General features: G+C 29.2%; 1 protein-coding gene across 3 annotated transcripts; it reads right to left on the reverse strand.

The window, feature by feature from the left end:
• Nucleotides 1-6034: 6034 nt before the first annotated feature.
• LOC114184306 (putative LRR receptor-like serine/threonine-protein kinase At1g53420) lies at nucleotides 6035-17908 on the reverse strand. 3 transcript variants are annotated; one of them, XM_028071603.2, is made up of 24 exons: nucleotides 17542-17907; nucleotides 17016-17190; nucleotides 15207-15278; nucleotides 15038-15106; nucleotides 14448-14519; nucleotides 14272-14343; nucleotides 13420-13491; nucleotides 13227-13298; nucleotides 13077-13148; nucleotides 12923-12994; nucleotides 12724-12795; nucleotides 11978-12049; nucleotides 10710-10772; nucleotides 10508-10573; nucleotides 10382-10420; nucleotides 10244-10284; nucleotides 8810-9183; nucleotides 8534-8729; nucleotides 8294-8440; nucleotides 7760-7878; nucleotides 7462-7672; nucleotides 7114-7351; nucleotides 6798-6948; nucleotides 6035-6607 (listed from the first exon to the last, which is right to left on the reverse strand). In XM_028071603.2, the coding sequence occupies exons 1-24, from the start codon at nucleotides 17630-17632 to the stop codon at nucleotides 6215-6217; spliced, it is 3021 nt and encodes a 1006-aa protein (XP_027927404.2). In that variant the 5' UTR covers nucleotides 17633-17907; the 3' UTR covers nucleotides 6035-6214. The 3 variants fall into 3 exon arrangements, with proteins under 3 accessions (XP_027927404.2, XP_027927403.2, XP_085530012.1); XM_028071602.2 differs by having other exon boundaries at nucleotides 13077-13298; nucleotides 17542-17908; XM_085673886.1 differs by lacking the exon at nucleotides 10710-10772.
• Nucleotides 17909-18637: the final 729 nt, after the last annotated feature.

An 18637-nucleotide genomic window follows, 5' to 3' on the forward strand; every position in this document is an offset into this window, starting at 1 on the left:
AGAAAATTTCTACAGTTATCATCTTTTACATATTAATATAAAAAGTAAAATATTGTTGGTTTAAAGGTTTTCTTTCTATGAGCGTTGAATTTCATTAATTTAATTGTTAGATTTAAAGTTAATTTTAACAGAGTAGTTGAAGTACACAAAAGATTAAAGAAAAATACTTGGAGTAAAGATACAAATTTAATGCATTTAAACATCATTTGATCCTTTAAAAGGCTAAAAGTAATAATATATATGATATCTAAAACAACATAAAAAGACTTACAGTTATGCCTATTGCCTTTATTTTAAAGAAATTATAATGTAATGAAGAGTAACTTTTAAACAAATATTTCATATAATAAAGAGTATAATTCATCCAAAATAAACAAATTCAATATGTAGAATGGCTAACTCTGTTAGCCATGCTAATAAATATGTTTAATTTCACATTATATGTAATGAAAAAGAAACTATATTGAAGGACGCAACTCATAAAGACCTTTTTTCTTTTGGAAAAAATTAATACCTAATTATTATATGTGGAATTAATATGCTTCACATTCATTAAATAAAAATACTTTATTTTCTAGTTAGAACCAATCACTATGGTCCAAGTTTGAAAGTAATTAATTAACTGCTCCGTCTTTGACCAATGTTCAAAGTAATTGGACATGGATAGATTAGAAAAAAAGACATTGACATTATCCTAACTAGGTTAAGTATATCGTATTTAACAGTTTATATACGCGCGTTTATATACACACGTGTCTTTCAAAAAATTGACATAACTCATAGCTTTTTCCGTAAAATGAATTAACACTGAATTGAACGTGATATTTATTTTAAAAATAATAATAATAATAAATTTGTTCTAAATTAGTGTAAAAGCGTTTCAACAGAAAAAATAATAATGAAAAAGAAGAAGAAGAAGAAGCAACATTAATTGAAACTATCGTGTATGGAAAATGGATATGTACGAAGGTTTCCATGTATATATATCACATAGGTCATAATCAACTTTTATGTATTGATTAGAATTTTATACTTGCAAGTTGCAATTGCATTGCCACTTTATGAGCTTACGTACAATGGTTTGCTGCATATATGCAAATCTTTTATTTATTCTCCAACTTATATATAAATTGCTGATGGACTCTAAAACCCAATATTTCTATGCCACATCATTTTCAGCTTACTATTTCTTGATTTCTAGCCTTTTTATGTTTCTTAATTTCTTAGCTATAAAAAACTGGTCTATATATAAAGTTATTTGTTTGAAAAAGTAGAAATTATTTGTTTTATTATTTCTCTAACAAATCAAGATGTTTTCTTACAATGAAGTCTCACACCTTAGTTTCTACCATGATTGATAAACTAGTTGTTTGTTTGTAATTGGACTTTAGCTCATTTTTTTTTTTTTTTTGGTATTTTGTGGTTTGGCAAAGAGTATGTTAATTTTCTAACGGTAATTGATATATTATTTGTTATAATCTTAATTTATTTGGTAGCGTAGTAAAAGCCATAAAGGGTGTTTGGTGTGAGGGTAAGAAACTCTCATAAATTAGTTCATAAAAATTCAAATCATGATATTTTGTTCATAAATTATTTAATAAAATTTCAAATCATGATATTTTGTTCAGTCTCTCATTAGTAAGATGAAATAACTTTACTAAATAAAAAGGGATGATAGTGAGAAATCGAATATTATGAGAGGTATTCTTGTTAACCAAAACTTGTTGAAGAGTTTAAGTTCATCGAGTGTGAGTTCAACAAAGAATGAAGTTTAGTCACTTAAATATATTTTCATTAAGCATAACACAATGACCATAAACATTTGATGCATAATAGCTAATAAAAGTGTTTCAATTATGTATGTAATTTTTAGTTTGATATTATTATTAGCTTTATACAATTACAAGATATGTACCTATGTTAAGAAGTTAATGACATTAGATAAATAAGTTCTAACCTCTAATTAGTAAATTCATATCGCAATAAAAAAGTGATCAACTTGTGTATATTGTGCTTCCAATAATTTTTTTATTTATTGATAATGTTTTTCCCACAGTTAAAGTTTTGTGGGTAATTAAAATTACTTGCTAGATATTTTTGTGTAATGTAAAGAGTTGAGTAACAATAAAAATGTATTATCTATTAACTATTTGCTAGAAAATTCATCGATAAAACTCAGTCAAAAAATGTACATAAACATAGTCTTTTATTATTAAAATGAAAAAAATAATATAGCACAACTACTACTTTAATTATAGTCTAATCACAATAATGTATATATATATCATCAATGAATAACAATGAGAGACATATAATTTCTTATAAGTATTAGGTTTAGATTCAATCCAAATTGTACTGCCCATAATCCATCTTTGGGCCATAAGAATGCGACCCAATACACCCATTAACAGTTAGTGCATCCTTCTTCGTGGGTCAGCAGCTGATTCTTGGGCCTCCTAACATCCCAAAATAAATGCCAGTGTGAGGAAGCCTCCTAACAAACTTGTTACACTGGTGCAAACAAAGAATATGGTTACGATTATTTTTTATGATAAACTACAATTGATGAATTATAGTATATCCAGGCGGAGTAAAAAATATGGATTATAGACTATGGTTGAAAACCGTAGACTATGATACGTAATACGTTAGAGTTTATGAAAAAATCGTAGTGTATTCATGACTATGAGTTACAATTCATGAAAAAACCGTAGTCTATCATAGATATTTTTTTAAGAGAAAAAACATTTTCATTTTAGTAACTCATACACTCTATCAAACAACCTACAAATTTAAACCAAGATTTAACAACATCAGATGACATTGTTGAACTAGAAACAAACAACATAAAAATTTAGTTTTCACCACTAGTAATATGTAGAAATTGATTTTTAAGTTAAATGTTTTTATGCTAACTTCTATTATTGTATATTTATTTGTAGAGTGTGTACACTGTACATATTTGTCACGAGTTATGTTTTGTGGAGAAAAAACTTAAAATGATCATAACAACCTAGGGACCTATGATAAAAATGTGTTGAATTGTAAAGTTGTTGAAAATTATGTTTTCCAGCCAATGACTAACTCTCAACATTTTCAAAATTCCACCATTTACTGTCTCTCTTTTTTTAAAGTATTTTTCTTCCATTTTTCAACATTTCAAAGATATATTTCACTTACCTATATTATTCATAAAATTCTAAATTTTTTTCTGGTATTTTCTAACATTAAATACATATTTTTCATGCTCTTACATTTTATATTTCTCGTACTTGTATACCATAGTTAGGGTTTAGGGTTTACAGATTGTCATCCTCTAAAATTATCATAATAAATATAACAAAAAATAAATGAAATATATCATCATATAATTTTTAGAGTTTAGGGTGAAGAAAGGAAAGCAAACCTGAGAGTATAGTGCTTGAACAAGAAGAACTTAGTCCAACAATGGTGGACACTATGGAAAAACATCGAAATAATGTAGTCACACAACAAATGGTGAATGAAGGGTTGGGGGGGGGGGGGGGTTCAATTGGCTTTATAATTGTGAACATGCAAACAGCAGAAGGAAAGGAGAGAGAAAACAAAGGACAAAATTGTTAGTTTTGAAATGGTGATTTTAACCAAGAGGGAGGAGGGGTTGAATTGACTTTATAAAACTTTTTCGAAAGCTTAAACCTCTTGTTAATTGAATCAAATAAATTGGAAAGTAATTCAGCAGACCAGTACACTTTCAGTTGATTAAAATATAAAACAACAGACTAATTTGTTCTTGTAGCTATGAAACAGTCGATTAAAAAGACAAATCAGTCGGCTAAAATACTGAAGATTTATGTAGAATGCAGAATTCATAAATTCAACTCAAACAACAATCTTTTACATACAAGACTTGTTCCAATCAATATTTATAACAAGTGTAAAGTCTCAGATTACATAAAAACGCATTAAATCACACCAAAGATCGAATTGCTTGGTTTTCTTGAGTTTATCATAATTTCTTTCCTGATCAAACCTCACGCAAAACTCAAAACAACAACATATTATGCAAGCAAGAATGACAACATCATTCCCCATGGAACATCAACAAGGTAACCTCAAACACAATATTATTAACACGTGAAAGACCACTACCAAATACATGCATTGATCACTCAAAAGCAAACAAAATAACACAAAGGTTCACCTCCCCTTACTTGAAAATCTCGCTAAAATTTGAAAGACCTTCTCCCAGTAGCCAAGGTTTGAACCCACAACCTTCCAATTACCAATTTATCTTACTACTCTAGTCTGAAGCATACATGCAAAACAATAAAACAATTAAATTAACAAACAAAGGACTCAAACCCAAGTCCTCTCAACACAATCAAGTACTCTCAACCACTTGAGCTAGTACTTTTCCACATCATAAATCCAAGCATTAAATGCCATAAAGGTTCTCACTACTCACATTTATTAAATAATTATTTATTTAATTATTTAAATTTCTCGGGTCTTACAACCAATACATAAAACAAGAACATAATAAATATATAAACAAGTGCAATACATAGAGTTTAGAAGTTACATCCAATCCTAACTAGAGAACATGGCGTAACCTTCCTCCTTCTCCATAACTTTATAAAGATATACAAAAAGAACTAAACCTAACTATGAAGTTTCTCTCTCTAAAATGATTTACAAAATCAACAAACTAAATAATAGAGAGATGCCTTGTATTTATAGAATTTCTAAGTGCTACTTTAGCTTCCATCCATAAAGATCAGCCATTGAGGTTTCCTTCATGAGTGGGTTTGCTCCCAAGCTTGGGTATTTACCTTGGTGATCAGTAATGGAGTTTTCCGTTCCATGGGGGGTTTTCTCTAGACACTTAGTTGTCATTTTGGAGCTCTGGGTTTCCTTACAATGAAGGTTTCCTAAAATGTGGTTGAGTGCCAATATAGTTACCCAGTTGCAAGCTAATAATTTGAATTTTCATAGTTTATCTTCCTGGTTGAGTATCAACTTTTGCGCTTAGCATCAACTTTTCAATTTTCTTCATTTTTCCTTGCAAAATCAGCACAAATATGTTAAATTCCACTTCTTATGACTTATACTCTCCTAATTCTGTATTTATATGGAGAAGGGGCTATTTTAATGATTTTTATATTGAATTAATGCAAGATAAGTGTCTAAATGATATGCAATTTAACTAATACTAAACACTTATCATGCTATTTATACTACTGTTATAGGTCCTTACATGGATGAGCCTAGGCACATGGTCCAATTACCTATTAATCTTAATTTATCCTAGTTAATTCTGGATTATTATGACTAATAAGTAGTTGGCATGGTACCGTCCTGGTCAAATAAAAATGGGTCAGGTAGATTTCAACTTCAACTTAATAGGTCGACATGTATTGGACCAGGAGTAAGTTTCATACTATTATGACCAAGGAATGACTTCAATGTATACAGTACCCAGTTGGAATATACTTTGATTTTGGTTGGAATGTGAGTTGATATTATTCATTCAAATTTTACATGATCTCCCTCTTTTAGAAAAAAATTGAATAATATGGAGAGTGTATATGATTAAATATTCATTTATGAATTTTAAATTTTTTATAATTTTCGTGAAGGTAATCAATGAGTGGATAAACATACAAATCTTTATTTAGAAGAAAGAATTACTTTTAAGTGGATTATAATTCCTTCCCTAATCGTATTAAGATTAAATTCTTTGAGTGAATTTTATCTACAAAAGTTAGGTTTATTGATTGTGAGTTTTGGTTGATTTTTCTTATTATAGTTGTTATCTTTTATTATTTTCTTATAATAATATTTTAGCATATAACACATAATTGATGATTTTGGAATATCATCTTTATATTAGATTTCTGGATTCCATAGTAATATCTTAATTGTTAATCTTAAAAAAATTATTAGAAACATTATTTAATTTTTCCTTTCCAATTTGTTTTGTTTCATATGTTTAAAAATTAATTATATTTTCTTTCTTTTAAGAAACATAGATAATGTAAACTTTGTACAATGACAAAAGACATCTTTTTACCACCTTATTCGGATCAGTTAACTTACGACATTGGCATCCATAACAAGATGACCCTAAAAGTATTGTATTGTGCAAATACGTTTTGCTTTTCAATAATATAAATACAAAACAAGGATATACCTAAGTATAATCTATGTATCATCTAGTAGGTGATGATTATTATATATCTATTAACTTTTTCTTTAGGAAAGAAGAATCCATGTTGATAGAGTGTAGATCTGTATCAGACATAAATGATGAAGTTTCACCCATTGAGATGCTCTCTTCTGGTATTTCACGAGTCTTGTTTTTCTCTCTCATATTGTAATATTGTTTCATCTCCAACTTCTTTCCATCTAATACTTCACTTGTATCTAACACCACCTCTTCAACATCACTTTTTCCTTCAAGCATGCATACAACTGAAGCCATTGTGGGTCTATGAATTGGAGAAACTTGTGTGCATAATAGAGCCACATTAATCATTATCACTACTTCTTCTCTTTTGAAATCATTACCCAACCTCTCATCAACTAGGTTCATTAGATCACCTTGTTCTCTCAAGAGATGCACCTAGAAAAACAAAACAGAAACAACTTAGCTCTAATATAATTTCAAATTGAATTTGTACAACATATAAACTTAAGGTTTTTCTGTTCTTCAAATGTTGCACAACATTAATACTTTTTAGCAGAGTTTATGAAACAAAAATTTTATCAGATATTGTAGAATACAATTTGTAGATCATGAGAGTAAAACTTACGAAATCAACGAGAGAGAAACATCCTTCCTTTGGCCAGTTCATGGTGTTACTCTTTCCACTAATAATTTCTAGTGCAACAATGCCAAAACTATACACATCTGCTTTATCAGTTAAATAACCATGCATTGCATATTCTGGAGCCATATATCCACTGCATTGTTGAAAACGCAAACATGAACAGTCAAAAATACAATTTTAAAGTGAAAGTAAGTTGTCCAAAAGAAATTGATGACTCATCTCACATATTTTAAATCATAGTGCATGTAATCTTAAATTAAAAGAATTCATAAAAACATAATAATATATAATCACTCACTAGGTGCCAGCTACTCTGGTAGTTATGTGTGTGAAGCCCTCTTCATCAAGTTTAGCCAAACCAAAATCAGAAATCTTTGGGTTGAGATCTTTGTCTAATAACACATTAGTGGCCTTGATGTCTCTATGAACTATCTTTAGCCTTGACTCTCCATGAAGATAAGCCAAACCTCTAGCAATACCAACACATATCCTTTGCCTTGTTGACCAATCCAACTTCAACTGAGATTTTTCTGGTGCTGCATTTGCATTTATCACAAAATGTAAAACACATAACCTATTGTAAATTGTACATGATTGTATATTATTGATAGAGTTACCAAACTGAACACAAACAGAAGAAAATTACCAAATAAAGCACGAGCAAGATTGTTGTTTTCCATGTATTCATATATCAGCATCAACTGATCTCCCTCCATGCAACAACCATAAAGTTTAACTAGAGAAGGATGTTTCAAAGCAGAAATCATACCAATCTCGTTTATAAACTCACGATTTCCTTGTCTCGATTTAGAAGAAAGTTGTTTAACTGCTATTACCGTGCCATCTGAGAGAACACCCTGCATATTCAGGTTTGATATTAAAGTGTTGCTTTATGTTTTGGGAAGTTATAAATAAAGTACCAAATGTTGTAAAACTCATAATACCTTGTAAACAGGTCCAAAACCTCCTTCTCCAATCTTGAAGTTAATATCAAAGTTTTTAGTTGCAGCTTTGATTTGTCGTAAGCTAAATAAGCTAGTTTGGAAATCTACACCCATTAGTTCTGTTGAGACGGAAGAAAAACATAAATATTTTTTCTGTATCTTTCTACAATATTATGATTTCAGATGGAAATTATGTTATATAGTACCAAAATTCATATCCTATCCATAGGAATTTGTAAGATATAAGTTATGCAAGTAAATGCATAAATGACAACTGAGATATTATAAAAGCGATGTCTAACGCAAATTTTATAAAAATAAAAAACAAACATAAATGAATTGGAAAAAATGTTGCCAAAAAAGTGGAATTCATATCATAATAGATAAGCTTACTAGTTTAAATGGGCTAAGAACTAATTCGAGTTTTAAAATGATCATGGTGTTTAAACCTTAATAACTAATGTCATTCGATAATTTATATTTTGGGTACAAGGTAAACACAATCTTTTTATTAATTAACTAACTAGTCCTTACCTTTTTCTAAAGACACCTTTCTCCTGAAACATCCTCTCCACCAAGCTACGCCAAATATTATGATGATTACAAGTGCTCCAGTAACTACAATTCCAACAACATAATGCTTAGGTACACCATCTTTATCTTCCTCTTGTGGTGTAAAATCTGTTTCATTACGAAAAAATAATGGATTAGTAGATATATTACATCAGATGAATGATGACAGCAGAAGAAAAACAGTAATTAATTAGCACTAACCAGGATCAACTGATATAGCTGATATAAGAGGACCATGAACTGATCCAAACGGTATACCAGTTGTTCCTTTCCCAGCCCACTGCAACCGAATCTCTAAGGTACTACTATTCACAAAAGTAGTGAACTTTTTAATGATTGCTTTACCAACTCCTCCTGCTTCTTTTGCAATATTGAAATCCTTCAGCACCAACTTTCTCTGCAATACTTCAATCCAAACAAAAATGGTTCACAATGGTTTGTGAAGATCAAAAGAAAGTTCTTCAATGATGTATGCACCTGAACATATATGTCAAATATGCGCCTTCCAAGGCTGCTATAGGTTTGATCATGAGTGAACATTATTTCTGCAAAATGAAGGCTTATTGTGTAGCTTCCGTTTCCCATGCAGAAGGCATAATATATGAGAGAAAGGGCAGAGACACGTGCATCCATATATAATTCGCCATTGTTCATATCAAGCTTTGTTGTGTTAGACCAAGTATAGTAATCTACTCGACCACTATCAAAGAAATGACCAGTGTTGCTGAATACCCAATTTGATCCTGTTTGACGAAACCTTGCTGGTCCAGCTTCTTGTGAGTCATCATCATAATTTATGTTTCCATTAGAAATTAACTTCCCTCCACAATTTACATGGAGAGAGTACCAGGCTGGGAAAGAATCAGGCACAATAAGAAGATTGTTAACATATATTATTTATAAGAAAAAACAAATATATTAAAGGAAGTATAGAATTGCACTATTACATATATATAAGGTAAATTTTACTTTTTCGTACTTTTTTTTTATAAAAATGATAGATACTTTTTTATACTAACATATCTAACTCAAGTTTTGGTTTCATATTAATTAAGTATTAAGCGAAAACTCGTTTTTGTTTGGGGGAAGGTCGATTCGATAACCATGAGTGTTATCACATTGTATAAGAAATTAAAGTACAATTCTCAACTTAAATTTAGTTTTAATAAAAAATTATATATATATTTTTTAATTTTATATAATTTATTCAATTATTTTGTACTAACTATTGAAAATTTTTTGATTTATTTAGAAAAACTAAATTAACTATAGAAAGTTTCAACTTGGAAAATCAGTAATTTTTTATTAATTATGACACACAAAAGTTTATATAAGAGTATTGACCATATCATTTTCATGAAAAATCGAAATGGGAACATGATTGGTTATGTGATTCAAAATTAAAAAAAAAAAGTAAAATATTGCACTTGTTGAGGAAAAACAAAAGAAATAAAGAAAAGAATGAGACCCATCATTTGTTTTTTCTTTCTTTCTTTGTTTTGATGTGCTTTTGCACATCAACCTTCTATTTAAAGGAAAATGATATGAATCACTAATTCTGGAAGTAAATGTTTAGCCTACAACAAAAAGTTGGAAATATTGGAAGAAAGAAAACTTTTTTAGAACAAAGATAAGCACAGAAAGTACAAATTAAGTGCAATAAAAATTGATACAAGGTTTGTATCTATTGTAAGATAAAAACAAAAATATATATGGGAAATCATTGAGAAATATCCTCCATGATCATGACGAGTGGAATTATTCAAATAACTACAAACATGCGTTGGAAAGTGATTATCCGTAGGAAATATCATTATCAACATATAACATAACTATAAAATTGAACAAGTTCAAATAATAAAGCATTAGCTAAATACTATAATGTTAGAAACTTAGAAGATATGAACTTACTTTTAGGACAGTTAATATTCCCTAGACATGGAATGATTCCCCTGAGAAAATAATACATGCTAAGTCAGTGTTGTCCCATGATAAGCAAAAGATATACTAATTATGAGATTAATTTAGCAGCAGTAATACAAATCTTACAAGTCATTATTTCCCTTCAATGATGATGCAAACAAGTTCCTAAGGCACATAGTAAATGGAGAAGGCTCAGATAATATCTCAAAATTCACAAAAATAGAAAAATTACGCAAAGGAAAAGATTCTTACACACTTCCCTGTTGACAGGTCAATTGCTCTGGGTTTTGGATGCTCAAATTGTTGTATGAGAGATCACTGTTTCAGTATGCATGTGATCAATTCAGAACCACAGATGAAACTAATAATTGTATCAAACACTTGGTGGCACAAAAAACGTAGAGGAAATAATTTAGTGTAAGAAATGGTAAGATGCATTTCAAGAATTACTTACGTGTAGTCTGGCCTATCTATCCAGTTGGGTAGTGGTCCAGTGAAACGGTTTCCGGTTAAATATCTAGGTAAAAATAATTAAAAAAAAAATCAATTTTATAGAATTCATAAATTACTGATAAACTAGTTTTTGATTTAGAAGTGTATTGGTCATTCTAACTTAGACCTAAAGTTCAAACATATTGGTTTACCAAGTAACAAGATACAAAGCTTTAGCTGATTAAATTAATTGGAATTATTGACGTTAGGGAAAGCAATTGGACTATAAATCCCTACTAAACTAACATGTTTGGACGAGGGATTTCAAGAAATTAAAATACTTAATAATTGAATACTTTCAATTGCATTTTCTTAATTTCTTAAATTTTAATTATTTTATTTAGATAAAACAATTTAATTTCTATTTTAAGGCGAACTCAATTTTATTTTTGAGTTTAACTAACTTAATTCGACTTTCAATTTGGTACGACTTGTCTTGATTTTTGGTTCAAGTCGATTTTTGGTTCGGTTCGACCTTCACTTGGCTCGACTTCCAACCCAACTTGACCCGATCTGACCCTACTCGACCTTTGGCTCAGCTTGACCTTTAATGTGGTGCGATCCGACTTGACCTTTAACCTAACTCACCCTTTGACCCAGTCCGACTCGATTTTTGGCTCAACCCAGTTCGACCTTCGACCTAGGTCGACCCGATTTGACCTATGACCCAAGCCGATCCGATTTGACCTTTGACTTAACTTGGACTAACCTAGTTTGACCTTTCGTCCCAGTCCGACTTGACTTGACTCGACCTTTGGCCCTGCTTGGCTTGTCTTGATCTTCAGCTCGACATAAGCCAGTCTAGTTCGACCTTTGATCTAGCTCGGCCTTTGGTCTGACCCGACTTAACTTGACCTTCAACCCAACCGACTCATCTCGACCTTTATGTCTGACTCGACTCAATCTTTTGGACTTGTAAAAGTGTTTTGTCCTAATCAATGATGAATTTCACGTGTTTCAATAATTCTCTTCTTTTTTTAATAAATTTCAAATTTTACTATTTTAATTATTTGAATACCTTTTTAAAATCTCTCAATTTTAATTTTTTTAATTTCTTCGCAATTTATTTTTCTTAAAAAAAATAAATTCTTCAAATAAATAACTTATCGTCACCCAAAGACACAACATAATGGAAATAGATAAATTTTAGTGATACCACCCAATCTGCAAAATAAATGCATTCATTATGGTGAAATAATAAATCGTTTGAAGCTATAAACTGTCGCTTACAATATATTTATATCGTTTAGGCCACCCAAGGTTCTTGGAATCGGTCCCGTTAATTTGTTAAAGCTGAGATCTCTGAAAAAGGTATAATGTTCACAATTATATGAGAGGAAAATAATGGTGTCAGACATCATGGAATGTTTAGCCCTACAATTCAATAGAAAAAACACAATAGACAAAGTGCAACACTTATATGTTTCGAAAATAAGTTAGAAATGTTTAAACATTAAAAATAAAGTTTATAGAATTTTTTTGATACTTTTAGTATAATATTTATTAAATATTTTGGTTTTATTGACCGCTTAAAAATATATATATTTTTAATTGAATTTTTACAGTTTAATTTTTTTTTATTATGTAGCTTGGTTGTTATCTTTTAATTTTATTTATTAGATAATATAAAATTTTGTGATTAATATAAAATAATATGATGATTAACATAAAATGTTAAATGATTTTTACTTTAATTTTTTAATATATTAATCACATAAATTTTATATTTTTTTAATATATATAAAAAAAGTAAGATAACGAAACAAAACAGTAGTCACGCGATGATAGTAAAAAAAATTAAATAAATTTTAATCTTTTCTTTTTACATATTAATCTAATAAAAATTAAATTACAGGAACTCAATTGAAAAATAAATTTTAAATACTTAATAAATCAAAAATATAATTAAAAATATTTAAATTTATGAACAACTTTAAATTTTATTAAGCATTGGAAATAAATTAAACATCACTTACAATGATCGTAAGCCAGTAAAATCTCCGAGGTATTCAGGAACCATTCCTATAAGATTGCAACTCCTCAGTATTCTAGGAAACCATTTAACACCATGTAAATATGTAACAATAGAAAGACATTAAAATCCTTTATTCATTATTTTTTATTATAAGAGCTTTTTATTTTATTTTTTAAACACCATAATACAAGTATACTCACAGTGTCTGCAAATTTGTTAAGTTTTTAAGTTGGGGGAATGTAGAATCTGGTCCTTTCAAGTCACTAATTCTCCTGCATCACATCATAGTGAGGATATAGAAGAGAAAATTAAATTTTAAAGCCATGGTTGCAACACATATATATATATACTTACAAATCAGTGAGGTTGTTCAAAAATGAAATTCCAGAAGGAATTGGCCCACTGAAACCACTCCCTTGCATCACCCTGTTAAAGTTAAAAACAATTGACCTAATAAACCAATGAACAAATATATTCAAATTGCACAACAAGATAAGTTCATACAGCCTCTCCAGACTTGTCCATCTCTGAATGAAATCTGGTAAAGTTCCAGAGAACTGATTGTCACCAAGTCGACTGCATAATAATAGTTATGATTCAAAGAAATGTTCATTTTTTCCAGTGTAAAAAAAAAAACAACATAGTTAAATGCAATTGAGATTGAGAATAATAAAAATAATAAAGGAATGACACTTACATTTGCTTTAGTGTAGTGAGCCTAGCAAATGTTGCAGGTAAATTTCCGGTAAAATAGTTGGATGTAAGAAGCCTATAAGCAACATTGAACATTAGAATATATTTAAAGAGTACAATGCATTTTCAAAGCTATTTTATATAAAACAAAAGAAAGTCGGTGAATTCGGAAATGATTTTCTCATCATGATTATCTAATCACATGATAACAGATAGTTCGAGTTGATAATTCATCAAAGAGACATGAGATTTGATTTCAACGAAAGTACATAAGAGGTTGACACTTCCAATTCAAAACATTAAGGTTTTGGGTTGGAAATGATGTCTTATGTGGACTCGACTCAGGTCTTATTAGTATTGTATCTTTTCGATTGATTCTCTTCTCGATAGACCACTAGAAGTATTAGAGTTAATGGTTAGTATTGGTAACCAGCTCATACAAATATAATATGGTATCTATATCTATATCAAAAGTTTTCTTTACATAGGATCAAGTAAATGTGTCCCATTGATGAAATAAGATTGACTTATAATTGGAAATACTTCCTTCTCAAGAAAAATTGTTAAGAATAAAAGTATGAGTTTGAGTTTCATATTGAACAAAAATGAGAAAATTAAACAATATATGAGGTAAAAGATTAAAAAACTCATTGTCTTAAAATTATTTAATTTTGATTTGAAAATGATGTCAATTCTTTATATGGCTTAGGTTTCGATGCTATTATATCTTCCTAGATGCACGAGAGGACAAGTAAAATGTATGTGAACAAAATTTTATCAATTAACACTAGTTCTATTTAAATTTTCTGTGGTAAAAATTAATTAACCAAGCAAAATAAAAAAAAAAATCGCTTACAATCTTTCAAGTTGAGGGAGATTCCCAAGCTCTGGAGGAAGCTCACCAGATAATTGATTGAATTCCAGGACCCTATATATGCATTTCAAGTTTAAATCAATGAGTTCCCAGAAACTTTCCCAGAAACTTTCATAAAGAAATGGAGAAATTACTGTAAGGTTGGATCATAAACTTACAAACTTTTCAGTGTGGTGATGTTTCCTAGTTCTTTTGGTATTGGACCTGTTACCCTATTTCCAAGAATGGATCTGTCATAATTAAGACACGTGCATACTGGTTAAATGTTTAAGAAATTAGTAGAAGAAATTCTGTACAAAACATAAAAATAAATAAATAAAGATGTTTTCAATTCTTCTTAAAGGTAAATGTTAGCTTTGATAAAAAAAAAAATGCTTCACCAAATTTATTATGTGTAAAAGACCATACATGCGTTAGCATTACCTAACTATCTTATTCAATTGATACTTCACACGAAAATTGATTCATCTTAGTTTACTATTTAAATAATTACAATACGTAATACATGTCCATAAAAACTAACAAAGAAAAAACATAGTTCTTTTAAGTCACTAATATTTGAGTCATAAAATTATAGTTCTCTCACACTAAAAAATAAATATAAACCAAATTCATTTTTCAATTATCGTGGGAGTGAACATAAAAACAAGACCCATTTCACCATTTGTCATAATAACACAGTAATAGAGAGAACTAACAGGGGAGAAAAAAACATAGGAAATGAAAGGAAGGAGAAGGGAGAGAGTACATGTTGACAAGGTTGGTGGAGCCCCATTGTGGAGGTATTGTACCATTAAGGTAGTTTCTTGTGAGGTCACTGTGCCACATTTCAAGTCAAAATCAAACAAGTAAATGATGATTTGTGGCAAAGTAATGATGATTATGGCAAAGAGATATCAATCTTTAGAATTACATACATTTCTTGGAGGTATGGCAATCTCACTAGTTCACTTGGGAGTGTGCCCGAAAGATTTTGTGACTTCAGAACACTGCATCATAATCATCGTATATTCATCCAAAAATCAAATATCAACTCCTTTATAATATTTAAAAATCTAATTTGCGCAATTAGAATATGCAAAAAAAAAAATTATTAAGAGACTAAATGTGTAAATAGAGCCAAATAAGCTTGTGTAAGATATGATATTTTATTATTATTAATTTATCTTAATCATAATTTTAATAAAATTTGTAATTTTAGTCCTATGTTTTCACAATTTTAGTCCCTTCATTTTAATTGTTTGTAATTTCAGTTCTTGGTTCTTTTTCATATAAATATAATCCTATAATTTTTAATTATTTATAATTTATTTGATTTTATGTTGAATTAGTCAGTTTTATTTTTTTCTTGGGCATGATATGTTGAGATTAGAAATGTTACTACCAAATATAATTTAATTCTCATTTAATATATTATTAAAAATGAAAATTTAATAAAGTTATATGGAATCAAAAATTAAGAAAAGATTGAAAAAAATAAAAATTACAATTAAGCCTATTATTTCCAGGAATTTTATTCATTTATGCGAATTTTTCCTCTAAATATCACTGTACTAGTCTGCATTGGGTTAAACACCACAAAGTCTCAAAAGTTAATGGGCCGTAATAAGTATGAAGAAGTCTGCTTCTTCCTGCACCTCCATATACTTCAATCTGCACTCCCACGAAGATATGAAATGGTCCATTTATCCTTACCTTCTTCCTCCTCCATCTCTCCCTTCTTCTTCCTCCACCTCCGTTGAAGTCCCTTTCTCCACCTCTGTCAATGTCCTTTCTTCTTCTCTATGAGCCTCTCACTCCACTCTTCATGTTCTCTTTTCTAAAAATATTTTTCGAATTATATATTCTTAAATGTATTTTTTATTTTATATTACTGAATGAACAAATTCAAGTGAAATGAATACCCTCGACTCTATGTACAAATTCCATTTGGTTCTGTATCCGTAAAAATTATTCAAGTTTTGGTAAATTCAGGTTTGTACCTATTCTGTATACAAGTTCCGATTTAACAATAACATTTTACCTCAAGTTTTATTTTAATTTTGTTGTATTTTATTCCAGTTAATCACTTTAAAACTTGATCTCTTTGTCTTATATTTGTCCATACAAAACAAAGTGATTTAGTTCTAATAAGCATATTATATATATATATATATATATATATATATATATATATATATATATATATATATATATATATATATATATATATATATATATATATATATATATATATATATATATATAATTTTTACATATAAAAGAAAAACCAAAATCATAGAAACACAAACAAACCAATTACAAAACTCATAGACAAGGATCAAAATAGTGCTTTTAGCATACCTAAAAAAAACTACATAGACTAAGGAATAATGCTATTGTAATATTAAATATGGCTTCTATGTAAAAGGATAAAAATATATTCAAAATATTTTGTTTTATTTATTCAATATTGATAAAAAAATAAATCATGTTTAAAGTGACAAAAAATAAAATAAAATAATATATATAAATGAATACATATTTTATCTAAGTTGATTTAGGAAATTAAATTTAAATTCATTTATTTAATAGTGATGTTATTTAAAGTCCGTTATCGAATTTCTCCTAATCTCAGGTTTGAGATATTTAATTGTTGGTGTGAAATAAGATGTGAATATGTTACATTAATTGACCATAAAAGCGAAATTAAATAATATTGTAATGATATTTGCGGAAAGACTTACATGCTGACGACGTGGCAGATAGTAGCATTGGCAAAAAGGCAATTGCAAGTGACAGCATTTTCAAATCCCTTGACTTGAATAGGTGAAGTCCAATTTCTTTGTCCACTGCATGGATCTACATTGAAATCCCAATCCTTCTTCCCGACTCTTTTACCTATCTCTTTCATTACTTCCACTGTGTTTCAAAACCAAACACCAAATTAATACTATAAACCCCACTATGTCCTTTTCTTCAATTTCAAATTCAATTCTTCTCACCAAGGCCAGAATTAAGATAAGAATTCAATCACATACTATTTTGCATCTTATATCTTTATTCATTTTTCTATTATAATCAGCTTTGAAGTCTAAGTCATATAACTGGGATCTTCTACACATATATAAGCTTTTACATTAATAGAAAAATTAAAAACAATTTTTAAAAATTAATTTTTATTTATAATGAAGTCAGTTTCATTTATTCTTTTTATTTTCTATAGAAGTTTTATGGAAAATATATTCCTAATAGATAGAATGAACTGTGTACCTTCATCTTCGGGCATAGTAGCTCCCCAGGCCATAGAAGAGATAAAAGAAAAGGCAAGAAACCAAAGATGGAAAAGTAGATAGAAGCTCATGTTGATGATGATGGAGAGAAGAAGCTCTGGTTTCAAAGCTCACACAAGAGCTTAAGAAATGAAGCAAATAGAGATAGAAAAACTTTGAGGATTATATATAAAGTTGACAGTGTTGAAAAAAAAAAGATATTCCCACAGAAAGAGAAAAATGAAGCCACAGCTTATTGCTAGTTTATGACTGAATGCTGATACAAGTCAATTAGATATTAAATATATGAAAAACTTGTTTTGCCAGCTTGTGTTTAAACCAAGAGCATATAGAAAATGTTGAATAGAAAAGTTGAAGGTTTCTTGAAACTCAGGCTAAGTTGCTACTACTTGAGTTAAATATATATGAATGTTGATGAAGTATGAAGGAGGTTTCACATGTAAACCTTGAAATGCGTGTTAAGTCAGAATTTTGTTTCAATTTGTGATAATTTTTTCATCAAGTTGCTAATTTGATAGTAATTATGTTGTTTGTATCTATAAAAGTCCACTTTGTTGGTAAACGAAGTCAATGAAGTAAGAAAGAAAACAAATTAAATCAAAGAGAAGGTTAATGATAGAATGTATTAGTCACTACAAGTTACAAAGATGTTTCTCACGAAACTGGGGTATATAATGTTAAAGGAGGGGGTGGCGAAGGAAAAGAGGAGAGTACAAAGGGTAACGTAATGGGCTGAGTCGGGAAAAAAATTGGATGGAAGATGTATAGAGAATGAGGGGCCAACGCATGATGATGGTGGAGAATGCTATAAGAAAGCAGAGGGAGATAGTGAAGATTTTATGAGATATTATGTTTCAATGAGAGGGGAAGACAGGGTGGTGGGATCTAGAGAAAAACAATAAAATCTGTACTGCGAAAGTAAAGGGCACAAATAATATGTGTACAAGAAATAAAGAAAGAGAATATCGAAGGGAAATTTAATGAAAATGTAACATTTCAATAAGTGTTACTAATTTTTTTTTTTTATAATATATAGTTTTTTGGTTAAATTACTTTTTTTTTCCTCTATTTGGTCC

Source organism: Vigna unguiculata, chromosome 5, assembly GCF_037176805.1.
Source record: "Vigna unguiculata cultivar grain cowpea cultivar isolate G323 ecotype 2 chromosome 5, ASM3717680v1, whole genome shotgun sequence".
Classification (NCBI taxonomy): Eukaryota; Viridiplantae; Streptophyta; class Magnoliopsida; order Fabales; family Fabaceae; genus Vigna; species Vigna unguiculata.